Genomic DNA, 26,493 nt, shown 5'->3' with positions numbered 1-26,493 from the left:
GAAAATTCTGGAAATAAACAAGAATTTTAAAAAACGAACTCCATTCTGTCTGCCCAGGTCTTGCCTACACCGCTGTACCTCCAGAGTACTTTCCTTTTATTTTGATGAGTTCAAGTTAATCTCAGCCACTGTTTTGTACTTGTTAACCATTTGTTAACGGGTGTTTGCCGTTTCAGAATGTAGGTTGCCTTATTGTGTTCGCTCTCAGAGTTCAGTGTTTGGAGTCCTTGTTGGTTCAACCTGTGCTTTGGTCTATAATGCAAAATTACAGAAATATATTAATAGCAATTTAAAATAAAATGGTAGGATATCGGAGGCACAGCAAAGAGCTTCAAAGTTTGACAGAGGGATTGTGGGAAAGAACATGGAAAGCTGCAGGGTTTCCAGAACTTCTGATCTCTGGCTTCCCTGATCGAAATCAATCTGTGATTTATCATTTTTGAGGATTGTTATTCATTAATATCGGTGTGTCAGATAGATCGCAGTCTCAGGGAGGTGTGACCTGCTTCTTTGTTTAGTGATGAACTCAGGGGAACATAACAACAGTAAGGGTGTGAAGCCAAAGCGGTGCAGGAGCAGAGGATCCCCCGTGTGTATGTGCACAAATCAGGGAATGACACATGGACATAAGAGCAAATAATCCCAACTTCATCAATAACGCTGTAGAGAACAAACACAAAGCAATTATGTTAAACTGAAATAAAACAGTCTCTTGTCTCACCTGGAATGTTGCATCTAGTTTCAGGTGCCACGTTTTTGAAACAAATGCGAAATTATGAGATTGGGTGCGTGACTGATTCACAACACTATTCCCGGGATGATACACCTCACCAACTCGGAGAAATTGGGACTGTTCCCCTCTGCTGATAGTTTCCTGACTCTGTGAACAGTTGCTGTGATTGGTTCTCAATTCCATCTTGCGTCATATAGATCCCCATGGCTGAATATTTCAAGTACTCATGAGCTCTGCCTTACCCGATCAACATCGACCTCTAGTTTATTATTTTTGAGGGTTGCTGTTCAGTAATATCCCTGTATCAGATAGATCTCAGTCTCATTCCCTGGGATTTGACAGGTGTGGTGTGTCAAGTAGATCCCAGGAATTGTACTCCATGAGATTTATGTGTGAGAAAAACTCCAGCTCTGAGAATCCGCCCTTGGATTGTGCACGTGTTGTGTCTGAATACCTGACTGAACGTTGACATTTTTGGCTGATGAATGTTTCGTTGGGCGCTTTAGGTGGCGAGTTATGCATTAGGGACCCAGGCTGTACTGAAATTGGGAGTACTTTTAGTTTAGACGGTGTAGAGTAAACTTTCAAACTCCGTTGTCTGCCTTTTTTCAGCTTCTGGTGGAGCAAAGCTCCTAATTTGTATCATTAGGTGACCCGAGATCGTGATCCTTGGTGCATAAGAGGAAATGTTCTCTAATCATTCTGCCTCTGGAGTGTTCCATCAGGCACATTGTGTGAAAGGTGCATTTACATTAGTGGGCCGCATGGTAGCGCAGCATTAAACTAAATGACTGGATGAAACACAACCAAACGGAACAAGTGAGTTATTTGGCTGGGAAAGGAGTAGGATGTGGGAAAATGTATTATTACTGACTGGCCTAAAAGAAAGAATTAAGCAAACTCAAGGTTAGTGCATATTCATTCAAATTTATTAACCATTTCAGAAAGCATTTTTATCCAAAAAGTTGATGTAAAAGCTAACAGAAGTGAATATAATGGCTGGATGCCACATTGAGACAAGAACACATGCGCTGTTAGGTGGGAATTTTCTGTACATCAGTAACAATCACCAGAAAGGGAATACAACGGCTCATCAGAAAGGGTAGGCAACCATTCCGAGTCAGGAACAAATAAAAACAAAACAAATAGGCTTCAAACAACTGGGAAGCTCCACATTCTTCCAACCACAACCATCTCAAAGATATCATAGTAAAAAGGAAAATCCATCAATAATTGTCTCAGTTATACGCTGATAAACTGAAGTCATCTCACTGTTAGAGTCAGCAACAGGACAGACTGTAGATTGGGAAGTCAGAGGCCTTGATAAGCAGATCAGGAAAATCAAAGGGGTCCACAACTCATTCACTTAACCTGGAAAAGAGAGATAAAGCAATGACTCATTTGTTTATGATCGGGGGCATTCAGATTTAATTTTTATTCAATGGCACACTGAGAGATTTCACAAAACATATTGGGCTGCTTGGCGTGAGAAAGATGTGATTATTCTCACCTTCACTAGAGTGACGGCAGCGCTATAGAAAATACTCAGGAAGAACAAGGTGATGAACGTGGAAGCAGTTGTCCAGATGTTGCTGTTATCATCCTCATAGTCTTCAATCCAGGTGCGATCTATTGAATCTATGAATATAAAGCCGAGAGAACGCATTTAGATTGTTTATTGATCCAGATCGATCTATCTGCATCCAAGTCATGTAATTAGAGACCATTACATCTTCATAAAACAGTCAGGTATTTCTCAAATGTGACTCTTATCTGTATCTATTAGTGCATTATTGATTCTCAGCAAGAAATTACAAATACTAACTGCACATGTTCATTCTTCATTGTCCATGTCAGAACATTTTAAATTAGTTTATTTCTTTATTTATTGAAGGATATTATTATTTGGCGAATGCTTATAACAAATGATTATTTTAATTATTTCATTATATTTTAAATATAGGCTGTGACAGTTTAATTGAAAATTGTGGCCATCGCTGACTAAAAGTTCAAATGTGATTCTCATCTTTATGTATTGGTGACCAATTGCTTGGCAAATCACAAATATGTTACATCACAATCAGAGCATTGCTTCATATTTTTGTTGTAGGATCTGAATATTTAGGAATAAATTTTTGTGCATGTGTCCCTTAATTTATTTGATCTACTGCTTGGTGTTTATGGTTTTCCTTTAATGTTTGTGCATGTGGTTATGAGTGTTTCTTACTTCACTCTTGCCCATGTTGGAGTCTGTGCATGAATAAACCTATTCGTGTGCTCATGTTTGTGTACATAAATTTTGGCCTTTTCCCAGTGTGTAAGCATCATCATGCAAATATGCCACTTCGTTGCTGCCTATGCTTATCTTGTAATGTCTTTGTGAGTGTTCACTTTTCATTAGTGCTATCTAAAATGTGTGTTTATGTGTCTATTTCACATCCTACCTGAACTAGATTATTTTCATGTTTGTGCTTAATAAATGTTAGCATACAACGTCACGTTTTGATGATGATTATATTTATGTGATGATGTCTGCTTGTGTGGCAATCTTTCCTAAACTATATCCTAATAAGCTTGTTTGTGATATTGTGTGTGGATGCTTGCTGATGGTTGTGTCCATTATCCTTGTTTAATAAATGCCCCACTGTTTGTTAATTTATGCACTTGTCTGCATGTGAGACTCTAAATTTGTGTGTATGTGTGACCGTGTATACATGCTGATCAATGTGGTTTAAAAATAAATAACTAAGCTGCCTCTGTCATCGTATGTTTGTGATTATGAAAATGGGAAAATAATGATATTAATGTTTATCTCTGTGCACTTATGTGCCTGTGTGAGTCAACATGTGGGAGGACATTTTTCAGATTTTGTATCTGTGTGTTCATGTGTGTGTTATGTCTGTACGCATTGTGCTGTATGAATGTATATGTATTCGTGTCCATTTGTGTGTTACCGTGTTTCTCATGGTTATGTGTGAGTACCCCTGCTCAGTTGTGCAAATGCTTTTCTTTTGGTGTATGTGAGTTTTTGTAAGAGCTTAGGTGAGTGCTCAAGTACCATTTGCATGTGTAGCTCTGTGCAAGTATACGTGTGTGACGTCTTATCTATATGCACATTTGAGTGTGCACAAAAATATGTGTCTTTAGGTGAGAGCCTGTATATGTGTCTTTACATGTGTCATTTGTGAGCATCTCTGTATCTGTGTGCGTTTCTGCTCTTATACCAGACTGCAATTTTTATTATTCTAATTTTATTGTTCTAATTTTAATGGATTGCCCACAATTAGATCTGACCTTGGTGTTGTAGGAAACATTTTCCATCACCGTGGAGAAATAAGCGTTTTATGAGCGACTCTTCTGTTGCAGTGATAGAATTTCTGTTTCTGAGACAAAAGGCCTGAGTTCAAATCCCCACTGTCCCAGAGATAACATTTCTGAATATGTTTATCATAAAATATCTACTTATGTTCTGTATGTGAAACAAAATAATATCAGGTGTTCGAATACAGAATTGATCCCATGTGCTCCAGGAAACTGAGACAACACTATGGAATTCAAACTGGGACGATGCAAACACCAGTTTTGGATTATGGGAATCAATGTTAATCATTTGTTAACAGGGCCAAGCGTGTCTAACATGCTTCAAAGGTATTGTTTTGCATGGAAGTGTTAAATCTTCGGACAGTAAGCAAGAAGCTGACTGTTCCTGTTAGTAACTGGGTTACATTACAGAGGACATCTACCATGAAAACTCTGCGCAGGGAGCAAGAGGACAGACCATTCATCGTTCCCCTCTTCCCTTTGCTCCAGAATAACTTATCTGTCGATTCTCTTTGGTGTGAAAGTGAAGATACATTCTGTCAACTCATGCATTGGTGCAAGATCTCTGGCAGTTCCCCAGAAACAAAGGTTACATTCAAACTGCTCTGCACTCTTTACGATTGGTATGTTCCAATCAAAACTAATTTTAAAAGTCTCTTAAATTTACATTTCCAATTGGCACAATGTGGCAGTTTAAAACTGACGTGAATTTTGTCAGAATGTCCAATCGGGGGAATCAAGAACACCAAGTTCAAAACGCGTGCTCTACTCTTGACATAAAATGGACATTGTTAGATTTCATCACAAAGGGATTTAGGATAGATAACGTCCTTGGCGGAATCCTGCAATGAGTGAGCTTTACTCTGTCTCTGACCCAGGGTGTATCTGAGCAGGGAACATTAACTGCACAAGACACTCGTCCTAGACCTGTTAATAATCCACTTTAACTACACAGATGCAATGTAAGTCAAAGTGAGAAACGACTAATTCAGTATTTAACTCACAACTGGAGGAAAAAAAAACTTTATTATTTTTGTTGAATTATTAAATGTAACTTTGAGATTTTTATTGACATGAATTAACAGTGTCCATCAGTGCAAGTGAAATGTTTACGAAACTCGGTTTACCGCTGGATTTATCGACTGTTCTGTTGATGATTTTCAATGGAATCGCTTCATGTCCCACCACACAGGAGTAAGAAGCACCGCTGGCCCACTCCTCCGCTGTAATGGATAACAGGCTGTACATGAAGAAGGAGGTGTTCTCGCTCTCCGCCATCACCTCGGTGTTCTTGTAGTTATTGGGATTCACCGGTTTGTCATTGTTTGTCCACTTGACGAAGATCTCTCGGGGGGAGAAACCTCTCACTAAACAGGTGAGGGAGAGAAACCTCTGAGCGGAGATTTCTTCTGTTGGTGGCAGGAGGACCGACACTGATGGCTCCAGCGGATTAATCACTGCAGAATATTTGAGATAAATATTAATTAACTATAAAAATCCAGAATCAACATCGCAATTTCACTAAAAATTAAAATACACCATTTTTAATTTGGGATTTATTCACTTTCGTTTTTTAAAGGAGCAGAATGGTATCCGTGATGTTCAGTAAAAGAAGTAAAGAGTTTAGTTTGAAAGTCGCCTCCATGTTTCCAGCCCACAACGAGGACATACTGTCCATTTGTCATTGCTGATGGTGACATCACAACCCAGGCTTCTTCCCACCTTATCTGACTTAATCAGAATACAATATCCTTTGGTCAGTCTTCTTCTTAATCAGCTACTTAGCTATCCTGCCTTCAGATACATCATTAATGCTCCCAAAGGTGTTTGTTCATTTCCAATCAAAGCCTGCCATTGATGTAACTGGATCTGGATGACACATGGGATGCTTTGTGTTTTAATCTCACCGCTCACCTTTCTCCTTGTGGATGGAGTCTCTCACCGGAGTCGGTAGATTCTGATGGCACACCACACATTCAAAAGTAACGCCACTCAGCCAGGCTTCAGTAGAAATGTCTAATTTGCTGATCACGCTGTCGGGATTCTGTCCAGGCTGCTCAGCAATCTCTGATTTCAGAGGCTTCTTTTCTTGTTTCCAGGTCACGTTGACTCCAGAAGGAAGATTGGACACAACGCAGGTTAACGCCACCGTCGCCTCCAGTAAGACTTGTTCTACTGGCGGTGGGAGGATTTTAACGGTGTTAGCGTGGCAATCGGTATCTTCTGTGAACAAAAATCAAAGTCAATGAAAAATGCCCCTTTCTGATACAAACAGCCAATCTTCAGATTACTCCTTCACAGGGTGAAGACACCACCTTCAAAATGGCAACTCCAACTATTGCTGAAACGATGCTTACTATTGTTGATGTATTTTGATTTGTGAAAGCATTTGTGATTACCTATAACATACCCTGTGTAATTATTCTTAAAGAACACTGGCTTTGTAACAAGTGAAACCGTGAAAAAAGTAAAATCATCGAAGATACCATCATGTAACCCATGGAATTACCTTTCTTTCAGAGTTTGTCTCTCACTTAAGGCCATCTACTGATAGTAATCTGAATATAATGAGTTCATTTCCATGTTCATAACCCTTACTGCTGGTCACAACTGCCAAATCAAATCCCAAATTTTGGACAAATTGTAATAAATAATAATTATTTTCTTTGCAGAGTTCTAAAGTGTTATGGGAGCGGTGAACAGCCATGGAAATTCTGTTCATTATATTTAAAGTGATCGAAAAGACTTTGCGTTATTGGTGTGAGATCATTCTCTAATTTACGTCATTGTTCCTCGTGGGCTGAGTGTGGAGTAGATCTGAAAACAAGACACTGAGTACAGCATTGGATATCGGGAAGGACACCCACCCCCCTTAAGTCTTTCCCTCCATTCAGTTAGTTCATGACTGGTCTGTACTTTCACTTTATTTACCCGCTGCATGTTTTAATTTCTTCATAGATCAGAGAGAAAAAAACAAGCAAAAGCATCTTAAATTAATCTACAAATGCAATGGAAATGTGCACTAGTTTCATAGACATCCATTTCTAACTGTGTAAACATCACCACACCCAAACCAGGCTAAATCAGCCTGTCTCAAATTCTTAGTTCATTCATCCCTATTGTGGCATTACTACCAGAATATATTTTCCTGCCTCATCCACTAATTACAGAGAGCTCAGTGAGATCACGTTTATCCTATTCTGGATTAGTGGTGCTGGAAGAGCACAGCAGTTCAGGCAGCATCCAAGGAGCTTCGAAATTGACGTTTCGGGCAAAAGCCCTTCATCAGGAATAAAGGCAGTGAGCCTGAAGCGTGGAGAGGTAAGCTAGAGGAGGGTGGGAGGGGGACGGGGGGGGGGGGGGGGGGTGGAGGATGCTACCTGAACTGCTGTGCTCTTCCACCACCACTGATCCAGAATCAGGTTTCCAGCATCTCCAGTCATTGTTTTTACCTCGTTGATTTTAACCCTACTGCGAATCCTCTTGCAAGGATACCTGCCTTAAAGACGTTTTCCTCCTCTCTCTATAAGAATCTCAGGGAGTCCCTCTCCCACTGCAACTCCCAAGTCATTTCCTCTGCCCTGAAGCTCACCCATTGTACTCTATGCTACTTTCTCCCCACCCCCACCCTCCTCGAGCTGATCTCTCCACGCTTCAGGCTCACTGCCTTTATTCCTGATGAAGGGCTTTCCAGAATCTGGTTTCCAGCATCTGCAGTCATTGTTTTTATCACGTTTATCCTAGTTAATCAAATATGATACCCACTTGGTCTGTGGCCTGATCCCATAAATGAAGGAAAAGAGCTCAGTACCAGATAAAAATCAGTGTCGTACAATGTCCAAAGCCAACAGGTCATTCCTGAGCAGGGAATGAAGCATTGAACGCATATTGATTTATTTTCAAGTAAGGGTCACTGCAAATTTTAACCATGTCATTTTGAGACCACAACATCATAAGATAGAGGATCAGAATAAGGTTGTTCAGCCAATCCAGAGTGTAGATCAGAGTGGCGCTGGAAAAGCACAGCAGGTCAGGCAGCATCTGAGGAGCAGGAAAATCAACGTTTCGGGCTAAAGCCTTTTTGCCTGAAACATCGATTTTCCTGCTCCTCGGATGCTGCCTGACCTGCTGTGCTTTTCCAGCACCACTTTGATCTGTACTCTGGTTTCCAGCAGCTGCAGTCCTCACTTTTGCCTGTTTGGCTTATCCAGTCTGATCTGCCATTCAATCATGGGTGATATGTTTCTCAACCCCATTCTCCTGCCTTCTCCCCGGACTAAGCAAGAACCGATCTTTCTCTGTCTTGAATACACACAATGGCCTGGCCTCCACAGCCCTCTGCAGCAACAATTTCCACAGATTTATCACCCACTGGCTGAAGAAATTCCTCCCCATCTCAGTTCAAAACGGTGCCCCTTTGACCCTGAGACTGTCCCCTTGGGTCGTAGTCTCGCCTACCAGTCAAAACATCTATTCCACGTTTACTCGACCTCAGTCTCTCAGTATTTTCTATGTTTCAATCACATATCTCTCCAATACCCCCCCTCCACCCCCAAACTTATCCTTGAAGCCATTACCAGGCAAGGATTCAGCACTCTCAATTCCTCTCTCTGCATGGTCAGGCAACAAACTATTTAACACAGCTCACTGTCTATATAACTATCATCAAAGAGAGGAAACATACTTTTCTGACTTGCCAAAATGTTGAATTATGAGCAATGCTAATGTAACACTCAAACTGAAATAAGAGACACATGGCATATTGGGAAATGAGAAGCTGTACCGTGCTGTTTACTACGCCTGATAAATTAGTGTGTTTGATTCACATCCGAGTTCAGAGTGATTTGTAGCTCTCTCAGTCTGTGTCTCTTACCCTGGAGTGCGGTGATGTTTTTACTTTGAGTGTTCTCTCCATGAGTGACCTGGCAGGTATAGACCGCGCTGTTGTACCATTCACCATAAGGGACCATCAGCCGACTCGTCACCGAGAAGTTACCGTTCGCCTCACACACGGGAGACGTGAAGAAGCCAGAATCCAAGGGTCGGCCATTTTTCAACCAACTCACGGCGATTGACTTCGGATGGAACTCGATGATTGAACAGACGACGGTTGCAAACTTGCTGCTTGCGATTTCTTCACTGGAGCTCACAGTTAGGAGAAGGGTTGGTGGGAGAGGACCTGTCCCTTTAGGAAACACATCGTATACATTATCTGACGAATTTCATAACAAATACAATCAGTTCTCATATATCAAGGTTTCTTGTGGTTAATGGATACTAACCTTGATATTATAAAAATCATAATTGTGCAGAGTGCTGAAGAAGCTGGGATCCACACAGAAAGATCATTGGGGAATGTGAAGGACTAAAATTAGAGGACACAGCAAGGGAGTCAAGGAGGCATAGAAACTATAGGCCGGTTAAATCAGAAGGGAGATAGCAACGTTGGATGGTATTCGTTTTAATGAAAGAGTCTGATGAACAAGGCAGATGAATTACCGGCATAAATGAGGAAATGATGCCGTTGTTATCATGGAGACATATTGAGAGTGGGGCAGGAGTGGCTATTCAATATTTCAGGATTTAGTACCTTCAGGTGAGACAGGGAAAGATGGAAAAGGATGGGAGTGGGGTGTACGGTACAGAATGTTGCTTCTGTCGCAATTCTGACAGGAGTATTTTTAGCTGGAAAGAGAAATGACATCATGGATACCTCCTCGAATGAAGGCAAATGAACAGTACTTCAAAACCAAAATACAGTAAACATAACTACTGGGAGAGCACAATAAGACCTTACTATAGGTCCAAAAGACCAAGTGCAGATACATGGGCAAATTTCAGAGTAACGTAAATTAAATAGGGGAATGAGAAAAGCGGTTTTTAACTTCCGCAGTATAGGCTTGGATATTCATTTTGTCAAAAGTTTAGAGGGAGCAGAATTCTGAAAATGTCCCCAGGAGAATATTTTAACAAAGTATGTGTTTAATACAGAGAATTTTAATCCATACCTTGCAAGAAAGGGGTGAACCTGGACTTAACTTTAGGGAATGAAGTCGACCCAGTGGGTAAAACATTAATGGACAGTGCAGACAGTGATCATAAATCTGTTGGATTCCAGATTGTTCTGGAAAGAGATAGAAATTGGCCCAAAGTTCTGAAGGGGGAAGGACAATGTTAATAAGATCAGGTAATGATTGGACCAGAGTGGACTGGAACTTAGTGGTAAATCTAAATCATAGCAGTGTGACACATTTAAGAAAGAAATAGGAAAAGCACAGGGAGGACATTTCCCAGGAAGCCACTGTGTGGGACCAAGAATGTAGCGGGCTCTCGACATCAAACAGACCATGAGAAGAGCAAAAGGGACCATGAGAAAATAATAGCAGTCAAAATAAAGGAAAATATTTTAAGACGACACAGGCTCGTTCATAAAAGAATAATATGGGAAACAGTAATGCCCATTAAGTATTATTATTGGAATGGAGCCAGAGGATTAGGTTGCGGTCGAAATGAATCTGTTTTTTTTTTAATATTAGATTACTTACAGTGTGGAAACAGGCCCTTCGGCCCAACAAGTCCACACCGCACCGCCGAAGCGCAACCCACCCATACCCCTACATTTACCACTTTCCTAACACTATGGGCAATTTAGCATGGACAATTCACCTGACCTTCACATCTTTGGACTGTGGGAGGAAACCGGAGTACCCGGAGGAAACCCACGCAGACACGGGGAGAACGTGCAAACTCCACACAGTCAGTCGCCTGAGGCGGGAATTGAACCCGGGTCTCTGGCGCTGTGAGGCAGCAGTGCTAACCAGTGTTGTGTCAGTGTTCACTAGTCAGATGGACAATGTGGGGACAGAAATCATGGAGGAGTGTTGTGATGTACATTCAGAATTAGGACAGATGTGATGCTCTGTGTTGTCTTGCTGGATGAAAAGGACAGATGAAATGTATACCAAGCTGTTGAGCGATGCAAAGGATAAAATAGTTGGTCAATGACAACAATTTAGAATTCCTGTCTGGTCCCAGCAGTTGTGCCAAGTGAATGTAGATCAATCAACATTGCACTGTTATGCAGGACGAAGGAAGGCATAAACAATGAAAACACAGATCTGTCAATCTAGTCTAAGTGGTAGGGAAACTATTGAGAAGCGGGATTAGTCTTCATTTAGAAGATCGGTCAACAATTTTCAGTACGGTTTTATTGAGAGGAAGTCATGTCTAACAATTTGATGGTAGTTTTCAGAGAGATAACTCAATGTCCAGATGATAGCAATAATCAGAGCCAATGGGATCCGAGTTAATCTGACGGATTGGATTCAGAACTGGCTGAGTGGTGGGAGCAGGGGATAATGGTCATTGTGTGTCTGCGTGACTGGAAATCTATGTTTCGTGGTGTTCTGCAGGGATTGGTGTTAATTTCCTTGCTGTTTCTCTTATATACCAATGATTGAGACTAGAGTGTAGGAGGGTTAACCAGTAAATTCACTGATGAAAGGAAAATTATCATGTTGGTAAGTCATGAGCATAATAGCAGCTTTAGATTGCAGGAGGATATACAAGGGTTGGTTATATGTGAAGAGAAGTTGCAAATGGAAACATTCTGGAAAAGTGTAAGGTGATGTACTTCGGCAGAAGAAACTGCGAGGTATTACGTTTTAAATGATGGAACCCGGGAAAGGACTGAGGATCTTTGGTGTACGTATCCACCGATCCCCTATAGTACTGTGTCGTCTGGATAAAGAGGCTAAGAAGGTAGGGAGGATATTTGCTTTTATTAGCCGAGACATTGACAATGAGGAGTAGGGAGATGATACTGGAACTTAGTAAAACACTGGTTCGGCCATACGTTGTGTGCATGTTATCGAAGGATCTACAGTGTTATACGTTGGGTGCTCTTTGCTGTCCTGGTGATTTGTGCTGTTTCAGTGACAACGTTTACAAGAAAATCTAAGGTAGGGATAATGTACAGTGCTGGGTCCTCTACTTTTTGTCATTTACATAAATGATTTCGATGTGAGCATAAGAGGTTCAGTTAGTAAGCTTGCAGATGATACCAAAATTGGAGGTGTAGTGGACAGCGAAGAGGGTTACCTCAGATTAAAACAGGATCTTGACTAGATGTGCTAATAGGCTGCGAAATGGCTGATGGAGTTTAATTCAGATAAATGTGAGGTGCTGCATTTTGGAAAAGCAAACCTTAGCAGGATTTATACACTCCTGGGGAGTGTTGCTGAACAAAGAGACCTTGGAGTGCAGGTTAATAGCTCCTTGAAAGTGGAGTTGCAGGTAGATAGGATAGTGAAGAAGGCATTTGGTATGCTTTCCTTTACTGGTCAGAGTATTGAGTACAGGAGTTGGGAGGTCATGTTGCGGCTGTACAGGACATTGGTTAGGCCAATGTTGGAATATTGCGTGCAATTCTGGTCTCCTTCCTATAGGAAAGATGTAGTGAAACTTGAAAGGGTTCAGAAAAGATTGACAAGGATGTTGGCAGGGTTGGAGGATTTGAGCTACAGGGAGAGGCTGAACAGGCGGGGCTGTTTTCACTGGAGCGTTGGAGACTGAGGGGTGACCTTATAGAGGTTTACAAAATTATAAGGGGCATGGATAGAGTAAATAGGCAAAGTCTTTTCCCTGGGGTGGTGGAGTCCAGAACTAGAGGGCATAGGTATAAGGTAAGAGGGGAAAGATAGAACAGAGACCTATGGGGCAGCTTTTTCACACAGAGGGTGGTACGCGTATGGAATGAGCTGCCAGAGGAATTGATGGAGGCTGGTACAATTGCAACATTTAAGAGGCATTTGGATGGGTATATGAATAGGAAGGGTTTGGAGGGATATGGGCCGGGTGCTGGCAGGTGAGACTAGATTGTGTTGGGATATTCCGTTGGCATGGACGGCTTGGGCTGAAGGGTCTGTTTCCATGCTGTACATCTCTATGACTCTATGAATGTGATTACACTGAAGGCAGCATTGATGAGATTTGCCAGGATTTTGCCTGGATTGGTTTAGTTATGAAACTAGATTAGATAGACGGGGGGTTTTCCTTGGAACAAAGGAGAATTAGGGAGAAGATTATCATGATATCTGGAATTATTTTAGGCATATTCAGGGTAAACTGGACGAAACCTTTCCCCTTGATGGAGAGATCAATGCCTCAGGAGCACAGGATTAAGGTAAGGCCAGGAGGTTTACAGTGGATCTCGGGGGAAACAAAATCAAACAGAAGGTGATGTGAGTCTGGAGCTCAGTGCCTATAAGTCATGTAGAGACTAAGCCCCTCATAATATGTATGAAGTATTTAGACGCATACTTGCAAAGGCAAGTCACAGAAGGCAATGGATCAAGTGCTGGCACAATGAGATTGGAATAGGTGGCTATTATTGATAGGTGTGGACTGGATGGACCAAAGGGCCTTTTTCCTGTGCTGATTCTGTGAAAACTGTTATAAATAATGCCTTATTCATGTAAATCCACAGATGCTCTGTTTATCTCAGTTCCCACAACACTTACCAACACATGGCATTTCTTTGCTCTTGTGTGACCCGCTGTGTTGAACCTCACAGTAGATTTCACTGGGGAAATCTACCGCTGACCCAGGCAGGGTTAACTGGCTGCTCAGGGTGTAGGTTCCCTTCTTGTTTCTCACTGATGGGTAAGTCTTCAATCCAGTCGTGATCAGCTCCTCACCTTTCTTCCAGGTTACCTTGGTGACGTCAGGGGAATAGTCCATCGCCAAACAACCAAAGATCAGAGAACCGGTGTTGTGCTCCTGACAGGAGGAGACCAGGCCATAAAGTGTGGGGGGAGACGGTGTCTCTACAATAGAATGACCAATTGAGCATGTTAGTTTCTGTTAATTTGACCTTATCAAATGTATCCTCATCTGTAAACGTTTGCCAGTATGCACCCGCTGAAGTTTACAGCATAACTGGAGTTTATTTTTGTTTCCTACCAATTGCTGGCCCTCTACCTTGACCATTACCATAATTAAGGAAGAAGAACATCCTGATCCCACACCAGTATCTGATTGAAGATCTCACCAACTGACACTTTCAGTGGATTGCAAGTGAAGAGCAGAGAGATTTCAGTAAATACAAACCAATGATATGCAGATTCATCGAAATTCTACAGTGTGTGCAAACAGGCCATTTGGCCCAAGTCCACACCCACCCTCTGAAAAGTAACGCATCCAGACCCACTCCCCTACCTTATTACTCTACATTTAACCCTAACTAATGCACCTAACCTCCCAATTCCTGAACACAACATGGCCAATTCACCAGTCTGCACATCTTTGGACTGTGGGAGGAAACCCATACAGACACGGGGAGAAAGTGCAAATTCCACACAGACAGTCACGCGAAGTTGGAATCGAACCTGAGTCCCTAGCACTGTGAGGCAGCAATGCTAACCACGGAATCAGCGTGCTGCCCCACTAGGGCACAGTGCTGCTAGACATCAAAAATAAAACAGATATTGCTGGAAATACCCAACGGAGAGAAATCAGAGTGAATCAGGTCCAGTGAGCCTTCCTCACTTATCAATGCAAGGTAGAATGTTCTCTCTGGGAGGGAGGTCACTGCAGCAGCAGCACAGGCAGGAGCTGAGCACTGGGACTAGGAGGATGGCTGTCACAGCTGACCTCATGCCAATTGTCTGAAAGTTGAAACTTCTAATTTACAATTACCTGAATTTCGAGGCCTCTGAAAAATGGAGGACCATTAAGGTTCAGAGACTTTGGAGTGTTACACCTGAGTATTTACGTAAATATGATTTGAGAAATGAACAAGTACTCTTTAACTTTAATAACTATCAAACTGATACGCAGTTCACCGTCAAACCTCAACTCTCAGACTAACCACTGCACGTACACTCTGTCTAGACCTAAATTTCCATTCACATTGACAAACCCTACCCTGTCATATACCCATTCATACCCAGAACACACAACCATATCACAAGAAACACATCCAAGGCAATCCATATTGGTAGTGCAGCTGAGCAGAGAGATCTCAGTGTCCATGTACATAGATCCCTAAATGTTGCCAGCCAATTTGATAGGGTTGTTAACAAGGCATACTTTGTGTTGGCTTTCATCGATAGAGGGACTGAGTTTCAGAACCATGAGGTTCGGCTGCAGCTGTACAAAACTCTGGTGTGGCCGCACTTGGAGCATTGTGTACTGTTCTAGTCACCACATTCTCGGGAGAATGTGGAAGCTTTGGAAGAGTTCACAGGAGGTTTACCAGGATGTTGCTTGGTATGGCGGGAAGGTTTTAGGAGGAAAGGACGAGGGTCTTGAGGCTGTTCTTTTTGAGAGAAGACGGTTCAGAGGTGACTTAATTGAGACATAAAAGATAAACAGAGGGTGATGGCTAGCAGGAGGAGACATAGCTTTACATTAAGGGCTGATAGATAGATAGAGGACAGATGTCACAGGTTGTTTCTTTACTCAGGAACACACTGCCTGCAACAATAGGACACTCGCCAACTTTAAGGGCATTTAAAAGGTTGTTGGATAAACATATGGATGAAAATGGAATAGTGCAGGATAGACAGGCTTCAGATTGGTTCCACAGGTCGGTGCAACAATCGAGGTTTGAAGGGCCTGTACTGCACTGTAATGTTCTATGTTCTATATTCCAGATCGACATATAATCTTAATTCTTTTCACTCATTTCCACTCCTGCCACCCTGCACCTGGTCCATGATGAATCTGGTCCTGACTGGGACCTGGCACCGTAATTTGCACAACCTCTGACCTCACATGTTACCCAAGTCAACCTGTGCACATTGTGCTCCCTTCGCATCGGTGCTTTACCACCTGCCATTTTCCAGACTCCGAGCTTTGCATTTTGACATCACGTCCACCTGTCACTTCATTACAGTGACCTTCCAACCCCGCAACAACCTGGCATCCTGCCCACCTCTACACTAACCAGCCTGGCACTCTTCCCACCTCTCCACAAACCAACCTGGCAAAGACAGACCTCCTGCCTTTCACCTCAAACTACCCCTCACCTACCAAGCACAATTTGACCAAATAAACCTGTGACCATTACCATTTACCTTGATGCCACCTTGCCAGACAGAGTGCATGCAAGCTTACCCAGCAGCCAGCCAACCCCTCACAGCCTACCAGCCCAAACTCTCCCACATGCCCAATCTAGCCCCTCACTTGCTCACCACCTTCCAACTTTGAGCCTACTCCACCATAAAGTCAGTGAGTCATAAAGTCATACAGCACAGAAACAGTTCCTTTGGTCCAGCTCATCCATGCTGACCAGAGTTCCCAGATTAAACTAATGCCACTTGCCTGCCTTTGGCCCATATCCATCCAGACCTATCCAGTTCCTGGAGCTGTTCAAATGGCTTCCAAATGTTGGACCTATCTCTGCATTTACCACTTCCTCTGGCAGTTCATTCCAATGTTTTGGACAGTTACAACATGAAGCCCTAACTCCTGCACTCATTGCTCTGACCAATGAAGGTACATTTGCCAAACACCTTCAACACACGAGCTACTTGAGACAACGCTTTCAAGAATCTATGAGTCTGAACCTCAGGGCCCTGTGTTAAACATCACTACCCAGTGCCCTACCATTAACTCTGTAAGTTATGACCTGATTTATCTTCTCAAAAAGCAACATTTCGTATTCATTTAAATTAAACGCAATCTGCCACTCCTCAGCCCATTGGCCCAGCTGATCAAGATCTCATTGTACGTTTCGATAACTTTCACTGCCAATTATACTATCAATGTTGGCGTTACGTGCAAACTTACAAACCATGCCCCATTCAATGTTTTCATGGCTTTCAGCCAATATTATACCCTGCCTGCCCTTCTCCCACATATCCGTAGCATTTTCTTTTAAGGATTGAAGGAATCTATCTCCTTCTTGAAATCATTTAATGTTTTGTCCTTAATCAATTTCTGTGGTGGAGAATTCCAAAGGTTCACCATTCTTTTGCTGGACAGTAAACAATCAGGACCAATGTTATTGGTGTGTTGGGAAGACTGGTGAGCAGCAAAATTAATGATGATCCCATGAATGGAATAGCCTTCTAGAGCGGCCGAGGGGCCTTCTTCAGCTTCTAATTTGAATGCTGACATGTCCCTTCGGCAGCATGTTCCAAAACTGTGATCCTTGAGGATAAGGGCGCACATGCATGTAAATGTTTCACCTGAGAGCTTTCCTCCAAATTAGACTTCAACTTGACTCTCAACTATTTCCCCGCCCCTTTCCTCTTCCTCAATCACAGCCATGGGACTCACTTCTAACAGTGCTGCGAATGTGCTAATACCACACAAACTTCAGCAATTCAAATACGCTGATGACAACTGGTTTCTCAAGGCGATATAAAACGTCTGACACTTCCACACCTGTCTAGAGATGCAAACAACCACTGGAAGAATTGAAAATTATTTGAGGTACTTGTGTGTCCACACAAGATGACATGGTTTCCTTCTGGGTGATTTGACTGTGTTTTCACTGAATGAACAGAGCTATTTCTTAATCATATAATGGGAATGAAGCTTCCCTCATTTTTAGCAAGGCAATCACACATTATATTTCTTTATTCCAGGGAAGTGTAGTGCTAAACTAATGGAATATGATGATTGGGATGCTTCAATTGGAAATTGTCAGAGATTTAAAGCTTACTTTCATGAGCAATTAATTCCAGCCTCATTGTGTCACTTTAAATACTCACAGAAATGTCTTTCAGAAATGGTGTCTCCCTTTGTTATGGGCAGTCGAATCATTAAATCTGGGATAGTTTTTGCTTGTTAATCAAAGGCATTAAAGAGTTTTAGCCAAAGGGAGACCAGTGGATTTGGCTCACAGATGCACCATGATCTAAGTAAGTGGTAGAACAGCTCAAGGGGCTGAGTGCGCTCCTCTTGCTCCTACCTTCCTATCATTGTGTCATTCATTAAGCTAGCACTGGCAGTGAACGCTTTTTATTAAAATATTTCAACAAATTAATTGTTTCACACATGTTTTAAAAAAAAACTTCTGTTGATTATTTGGAACGGGATCATTGACATTCTCTATTTGAGTGATCAAAATAACTTTCACCCAATTACAACAGCCACTGCGCTCTGGAGTGTGTTGTTACTTCATGATAGTTTCTTGTGAAACTACAGCTCGAGATCAGGGCGCTCAAATTCAATGATTCTCTGATATTTAATATCTCTGAAAATTCGCAATTTGTTCAAATGCATCTTCTCTCTGAAGAACGTGTTTCATCGAACAGAACCTTTTTCAATGAAACAACAAACATTAAATGCTAGAAAACCAACATACAGACAGAAATTGCTGAAGAAACTCAGCAGGTCTGGCAGCTCCTGTAGAGAGAAAGCAAGGTTAACCTTTCACTTCCAGAGACCCCCCTCTTCAGCAAATTGTTTTCATGTGTTTGGCACCAGAGGTCACACCTGCTGAGTTAGACAGCGATTATGTTGGCTTGACTCCTGTTGGAAAAAGGATTCTTAGCAGAGGTACTGGATGGTCTGAGATAGCAATTGAAGACCAATTGAAAAGCTATCACCATCTGCTGCAAGTGTTGGATTCAGCGGAACCCCCACCGTACTAAACAATCAAATTCAGCTACAGCACTGGTTTAATATAAAGTAAAACAGCCTAAGCATAATCTCATCAAATATGCTTCGAAAATGATTCATTCTGGTTTAGTTATAAATGATATTGTTAGAACAGGAAGTAAAAAGCTGGGATTTCTTTGAGCACTTACTCCATTAACCCCATCTAGCGATACCCAAAAGCTTGTGAACAAATTTTGATCTGGAAAAAGCTGCTAACCGCCAAAATTCTATTTAATATCTAAGAGACACAAGTCAGGACAGCGAATTGAGTAGATTTCACTGGCCTCTGTGAGTGGAATTCCAACAAGCACCCAAACATGTCAATCTGCTTTCTTGCACTGAAGTAACCTGATAAGAGATGGTGTTACATACCTCTCTTACAGGTTGTAAGTGAACACAGGCCACCTGCCACAGAATCAGGGACCCTATTACAAACCACAACAGACCTGAACACAATGAGCTCGACACTATCGCGGAGAACACAGCCCACCTGTTTGACAGTGCACAAACCATGTTAGTTATTAACACCTTCCAACAACCAGAGACTGTTCCAGAATGTTTGTACAATAAAAGTAACATTTCAACATTTATCCAATAATACTTTGACAGCAGCTCAGATTTGTTCAAATTCTATGGGAACTGCAGAAGAATAAAACTAGGAATTGCATTGCCATCTATTCACTGTCACTGGATTTCAACCTAGATCTCCCTTCCTCTTAGCCCTGTGAATGTTACTGCACCAGATGATCTTAGTCTGAAATAGATTTAAATGTTTTGAAGTGTATTATGACCGTTGCCAGTGACATTAAAAGCTGATGATAGGGTTTTAAATAATAGGATGCAAAATAATTTCTGCTTCTGCATTGTGCCACTAAACATGTCCCGGATAACTGAGGCACAAAGAAAATATGTAGCACATCTCCCTCTGCCTCGCTCAATCAAATATCCCTTGTTGCCAACAACCAATTTCAAAACTCTTATAATCTGCCTTTTGTTCCTGAAACGTTCGTTCTGATTGCTACAACTTAGTCAGGGCTCTCAATTCTGAAGCACCTAATCGAATATTGCATTTCTGATAAAAGTGGTTTTGAAGTGCAAGATAAAATTGAACTGTCTGAGATACAGGTATCCGAACTGGACAATTTACAAATGGTCAGCACAAGTTGTCAAGTTAGCCGGAGATAGCACTGAAACAAACTGTACAACAGCCTTGATCCTAGCAAATACATCTGCTCAATTCCTCACATCAAGTATTTACTGGAATTGAACATTCATCAGAGGAACTAACCAGAGGATTAATGTGAACAAGAATGTGTTCACAATGAACATTGATAACCAATGGGTTTAAACTTAATAAGTCATTGTAATTAACAAAATTATTGAGGTGGGATATATCGCCAATTAAAGCACAGCCCCGGAGGAAATGGATTATTCTCTAATTTATTTTTTACATATTCTTAAAACATTTCTTGAACTGTGGAGATTTTGCATGCACTGCATAAAGCTAAAACAGCATTCAGTGTGGAAATGCATTTCTATTGAAGAAATTAGTGCAAGTTCATTTTCTTGTTAGCTGCTTTTAATGTATGAAAATGTTTAAATAAAAGGTATGAATTGAAAACATGCTTCTGTCGGGAACTGCCCGCTTTAACGGATGTGTAAGTAAATGTGGGCAGTTTCGTGGAGAGCACTGCTGTCTCACAGCTCCAGGTACCCGGGCTCGGTTCCAGCCTCGGGCGACTGTTTGTGTGGAGTTTTCACATTCTCCCCTGTGTCTGTGTGGGTTTCCTCCCACAATCTAAAGATGTGCACGTCAGGTGAACTGGTCGTGTTATATTGTCCATAATGTTAGGTGCATCAGTCACCTGATGGGTCTGAGTAGGTTACTCTTCAGAGGATCGGTGTGGACTTGCTGGGCCAAATGGCCCGATACATACTGCAGGAAATCTAATCTAAATGATTGTCACACTTAACCAATGTGAGCAGATTCCTTCCGATAGCTACATTGCAATAATCGGTCAAGTATATTAATTAAAATAAATATTACTCTATTTTCAGTGTTTGAACAAACAATGTGCTCTGTTATCCTCTAGTTCATGTCTTCTGCAAATTTGTGAACTCTGCATATGTCTGAACACATTGATGTAAAATACATTCTCTGCGTTTGCAGCAAATACTCCCATGGTTTTAAGAGTAGATTTCCTACAGTATGGAAACAGGCCATTTGGCCCAACAATTCCACACTGACCCTCCGAACAGTAAGTAGCCCACTCAGACCATTCCCTCTAACTTATATTTATACTTATATGTATAAGTGTATACTTATATGCACCCTAACCTCCACATCCCTGAACACTATATGCAATTTAGGACAGCCAATCTTTTGGACTGCGGTAGGAAACCAGAGCGTCTGAAGGAAACCAACGCAGACACAGGGAGAATGTACAAACTCCACACAGGCAGTCACCCGAGGGTGGAATTGAATTTGGGACCCTGGCGCTGTGAGGCAGCAGTGCTAACCACTAAGCCATCATGTTGCCCAGCGAATTCATGAGTGGATTATTTTAATTAATTCGAAATTTGGTCTTGGCCACATAATTCACAATAGCAGTTGTTTCCAAAAGAATGACTCTTCAGTTGATAATTTGTTGTAAAATGTAACTATTTATTTAAACGCACTGATTGGGAACACCTAAAGCACTGTGCAGATTAAATAATTCAGTTAATGTTTTATTTTTATCCTGCAAATCCAGTTTAATCAGGGACATAACAATTAATTAACTCTTGTGAAACAATTCAAAGCAGTGAAACTGATCTGTTCTTCATAGAATTGAGCAGAATTTCCAAATGGTCTTTGCCAATGATCTTTTCCAGCCTGAAAAATTGTATGTAGTGTACAGCGGAATTGAAAGGTGTTTCTTGATCAATTATTACACCGTCATGGCATTTTTGCTCAAGAGCAAGAACTATTAGAACATTAGACTTTTGAAATTCTATTTATATTTCTCTATGGCTTGTAATCTGTTTAAAGACAGACCTTGTAAATGAATTGGACAGTTTAGTTCTGAATTTGGACTGTAAAGCATGGATTAGATTAAGCCTTAATTACTACTTCTAAGTAAAAATGGCGACCGAAGGTATATGTTTTCCCTTCATTTCCAAAACCTTTGCGATTTGCCTTTCACTTAATATTAGGCTTTATGAAATTTCAACTGGCATGCTGATTGCATTGAATGAGGAACCCTGGAGCAGTTCACTGTCACCAACCATATAAACAGTGCAAAAACAATGTAGAAACCAGAAACTGTTTCCCAAATATAACTAATTTAATATTACCCAAGCACACTCCCTCCTCAACAGAGCAAAGATCACCAAATCACAACACGGTGTGTTTGCAGCAGAACTCGCTCTGCAAACATTTCCAACACAACCAAGAACATGGTGTAACCTCACAAAAAAACAGAAATTGAAATCTAACAAAACTACTCAGAATCAAGCAAACTAATGATTAACTTGAACAGTCATAACAAGAAATAACAAGTCAAAACAGTAGCCTGTCTGTGAGGGGACTTAACACTTAAAGCTGTAACGTTTCCAGCAACAGTTCAATTTATTTCCAACCTGTACACCCTTCCTGATCAGGACAATCTTGTGCAGTCTACAGTAGAGCGGTTGAAGGAATATATTGATTAATCACTTCAAGGTCAAACAAAAATATTTGAATGGACAAATATTACCACATTATAATTTTAAGTTAGTTTCAATTACGTAATCTGATCAATTCTGCAGTTTCAGATTTTAGTCCCAAATTTTATTTTGAATGAGGCTACTCAAAACAAAATTCATTTAGTTTACATTAGAACTCAGATTTTTTTTTAAAAAGTCAGTGCATTAAAAACTCGTTTCTTTTTCATTTTTCACACTTCCGTGTTTCTGACTTAAGTTGGTTTTCAGACAGTTACAAACGGATGTAATGTTTTCAATCAAGCAGAGAAAAATATGTCATGAGTTTAACAAATCCAGAAATGATTCATGAAAAACAAAGAACTTCACAAATATTGGTAATGAAAAGTAATCCAGAGAGACAATCTCCTCACCAGAAAGAAAACACCAATTACAGAAAGCATGAAAACGCAGATCAAGTCCACAAACTGAATAAGAATCCAATCAACTCAAATTCAACAGAATCAAGGAAAATAAAATCAGAATCCAATCAACTCAAAACAACAGATTTAAATGAATGATAATCAGAATCCAAGCAATTCAATTCAACAGAATCAAATAAAACAATTTCAAAAGCCAATCAACGCAATTCAACAAAACCAAGTAAAAACAAAGCCAAAATCCAATCAACTCACTTCAACAGAATCAAGTAAAACAAACTCAGAATCTAATAAAAACAGAATGAAATATAGCACAGCAGGAAAATTTTCTGACAGTTTCTAACCTGCTTGCCATCAACAAAATTAACAAAATAAATGAGAAAATATAATCATAGTAAGAACATTATGTATACGGGGAATATATTCAAGAAATGAATAATGATATTTTAACATATTTTAATCATGTTTGGTAATATTTCAAATATCTTTAAATTCTCAGCATTTGTTGCTGATAATAAAACTCACAGTCAGGGTGTCACTGACATTAAACATTATTTATACCTGACTGATTAAGAGACATTAGGTGCTTCAAGTAACCCAGCCACACAGAATGCCCATCTGATCCAAAAAAAGAGATACACCGAGCAACTGACTCCATCATCACCATTGTAACTATTTGCTGAGCCTTAACTGGTCTATAAATCAGTCTGAACAAAAATCAATCCGAACTAAACCAAACTCAGCACAGAATCTGAGTTTCATTTAATTCAGAAATTAGTCACATGAATAGAATGTTTTTTAAAAAGTCACTAAGAAAGTTCAAAGTTCTTACCTGAAGTCACTGTCACCATGGTCCCTTGGCCCCAGTCAGCAAGATAGTCACACAGTGTTACATTCTCTGGTCTGGGTCACACAATAACTAGCTCTGCATGAAACAAATCAAAAATCTACCATTATTTTAAATTTTCAGAACCACAGGCAAAATAACGTCACGATTAATCTTCATCACATAATTGCGCTAGTGAATTCTGATCATTCTTGATACATTTTAATACTGTTTTATACTTCACAGAGTAATACATGAGCTGATTCTCAAAATCCCCAACTGGTGTATCAATAATTACCCAAACACTCTCACAAATTAAATAGTGATGCTAGCATAAAACCCCACAGAACTAATACTGCACTGCAAGTTAAGACGGTTTGTAGAAGTAATCGCTGACTAGTGTCAATCAATGGAGGCTGAATAGGTTTTTGTATTGGTCATAATTGCAGTGTCACCCCAGCTATATCACTGTGAGACACGTTGTGTCAAATACTATGACAGACTGTAAACTGTAAGATGCAGATAATTTCATCACTCCCTGGAAAGCAGTGATTCAGACTCCTCTAAAAATGATTCAGTGCATTATTTCAGCTTTTACTATTCACTGTATTTTGAAAGCTTGGAATATTTTTACAGGTCTGGTCTGCATTTAACTTGGCAATCAACACAAAGAAGGGAGAAAAAAAAATACACATTTTTACAAACTAGAACTACTGGATTGCATTTAAATTGCATCTCACATTATTTCTCGCTCCTGCCATGGTAGAAATCATCAACTTGAGATAAACCCTTGTCAGCGGTTTTTGTATGAGGATGTCACTATGCACAATACTGTGACCCACTGTAGTATCACAATGATGTAGACCAGTACACTCATTCTCTGTTCTTTACTCTAGGTCTCAATTTTCATTTGAAAGAGCCATTTAGTACTGATCATGATTAGAATTAATGCCATAGTTGACATAACAATTAGCAGTGATTTCCTGAGCTGTCAGATATATTAAAACTAATATTTTGACCAAGCATTTAATTGATGGCAGTGATAGCAGTACATATGATAAGCCCATAATATTGTCTCATTGTACCACCTAGTTTGCTAGTTTAAATGGTACACTTCCTTTTTGATAGTTTTGTAAGAGGCAGCCTGAGGTCTGCTTCAGATTGCAGTTGGTATAATTGCATTTAAAACTCGTACTGACCATCAGTTTATGATGGTATTGACAAAATGTTCCTTCGAGCTGTTTTTGAACGGGTCCAGCCCTGGTTCCTCTCGCTGTGGTCTCTTGCACAGTAATAGATGGCGGTGTCTTCGATCTTCAGGTTCCCCATGTCCAACGCGAAAATGTTGTTTGAAGTGTCTTTGGACGCAGTAAATCGACCCTTAATCGCTGGTGCATAGTTATTGCTGTTTGAATTATAGTAGTTCAGCAGCCATTCCAGACCCTGTCCGGGAACCTGTCGGACCCAGTGCATGGTGTAGCTGCTAAGATCGAACCCGCTGGTTTTACAGGTCAGTTTCAGGCTGCCTGCGGGACGGCCAGTCTCTGCCTCTGGCTGGGTCAAAACAACCTCCGACTGGACACCTTTAAAAAAGAAAACAAATAAACCATGAGCATTAATGCTGATGAAATGATAGCTGAGTCTTTTACATTCCTGCGGTAGACTAACATTGAGACAGTCACAAAGAGAGACTTGAACAAAAAACACTCAGATGATAAGAAAGTCAGTAACAAACTGAGAAAAAGTGTCGACACAATCATTCTGATAACTTGTGGGAAACGGTTCTGTCAAGATCTTTCTAAACAAAGTCGACCCAGGAGTGTTGAATTACGGTCTAGTGCCCAGGATTTATATGACCATCGGAAGGGGCAGGCTTACAGCTTCCGCCTGTTGGTGTCCTGCTGGAGGCTGAGACTGGATCCTGGTATCAGCTTGCACAGCCCGAACACATGGGGTCATGTCTTTACATGAGGTTCTGCTTAAACATAGATATATACACATCTTGGGATATTTGTTTTGCTGAATAGCTTCTTTGGAAGTAAATTTGAGTAGCTTCAGGTCTGTTTCAGATGATAGTTGCAAATGTTTTGTTTAACAAAACAAAACTAATTCAATTGGAAGTTCGCTCCCTTTATTTCTACAGTTGAGCTTTTTTCCCCTGCACACCGCAAGTCTCTGTCGCATTACAAAATAACATGTAATGCATAATAAACATTTAAAAATTCAATTTAGGCAACTGAATACAGAGCGTGTCCAAAGTGATTATATTTAGAATATTCAATTAGAAGTTAACTCTCTTTAGTCCTACCTTCAACCACAAGCACATAAAGCTAAAAAGAACTTCAATAATATTCGTGACTTTATTTTTGCTGTCACTCAAAGTCTCTCTCACATTACAAAATAACATACCATTTCTAATCTGCGTTTCTAAATTCAATTTAGGCAACCTAATATGGAGCATGTCTAAAGTGTTCAGAATGTGAGTGTATGTCACTAAACAGTTTGGACCCGGAGATTAGAAGCACCTCCTTACATTGCAGAATGTCTCTCCTTGCATTTTTTTTTTCAAATTGCTCCAACCCTAAAATGCACAGTAAAGGAAAGCTGTGTGCCTGAGAAACAAAAAGTGAGTTGGCAGTGAAACATAACACCTAGGTAAACTTTTGAAAGAGCATCTAATGAACTACAACAGGACAGTCCATAAGTTTTTTTTTGAAAAATCCTCAACATCTAAACCATTGCAGGTAACTGTCTGGGTACATCAGGAGTGTCTGGTTAAATTAGAGAGTATTACAATAATCATTACCACGAATGTAGGTCATAAACAGTACATTTCTCTGCTCACTAATAGCTTTGACAGAGGCAGTTAACTCATAAAAATCAGCAAAAATTCG

The 26,493-nt window shown here is 40.6% G+C and overlaps 2 gene segments (V, D, J or C); both read right to left on the bottom strand.

The window, feature by feature from the left end:
- Positions 1-1,639: 1,639 nt before the first annotated feature.
- Positions 1,640-24,937, bottom strand: LOC148138556 (Ig heavy chain C region, membrane-bound form-like). The segment is given in 8 exon segments: positions 1,640-2,104; positions 2,244-2,371; positions 5,182-5,511; positions 5,969-6,277; positions 8,928-9,239; positions 13,576-13,881; positions 23,606-23,698; positions 24,799-24,937. Coding segments are annotated over 7 exon segments (1,413 nt in total).
- LOC148138555 (Ig heavy chain V region-like) lies at positions 24,806-25,399 on the bottom strand. The segment is given in 2 exon segments: positions 24,806-25,182; positions 25,335-25,399. Coding segments are annotated over 2 exon segments (402 nt in total).
- Positions 25,400-26,493: the final 1,094 nt, after the last annotated feature.

The sequence above is a fragment of the Chiloscyllium plagiosum genome, unplaced genomic scaffold (genome assembly GCF_037043375.1).
Source record: "Chiloscyllium plagiosum isolate Xiang-an unplaced genomic scaffold, Cpla_swu_hap1 HiC_scaffold_40, whole genome shotgun sequence".
Taxonomy (NCBI): domain Eukaryota; kingdom Metazoa; phylum Chordata; class Chondrichthyes; order Orectolobiformes; family Hemiscylliidae; genus Chiloscyllium; species Chiloscyllium plagiosum.
The sequence above is the reverse complement of the archived record's forward strand: the minus strand, read 5'-3'. Positions and strand labels throughout refer to the sequence as shown.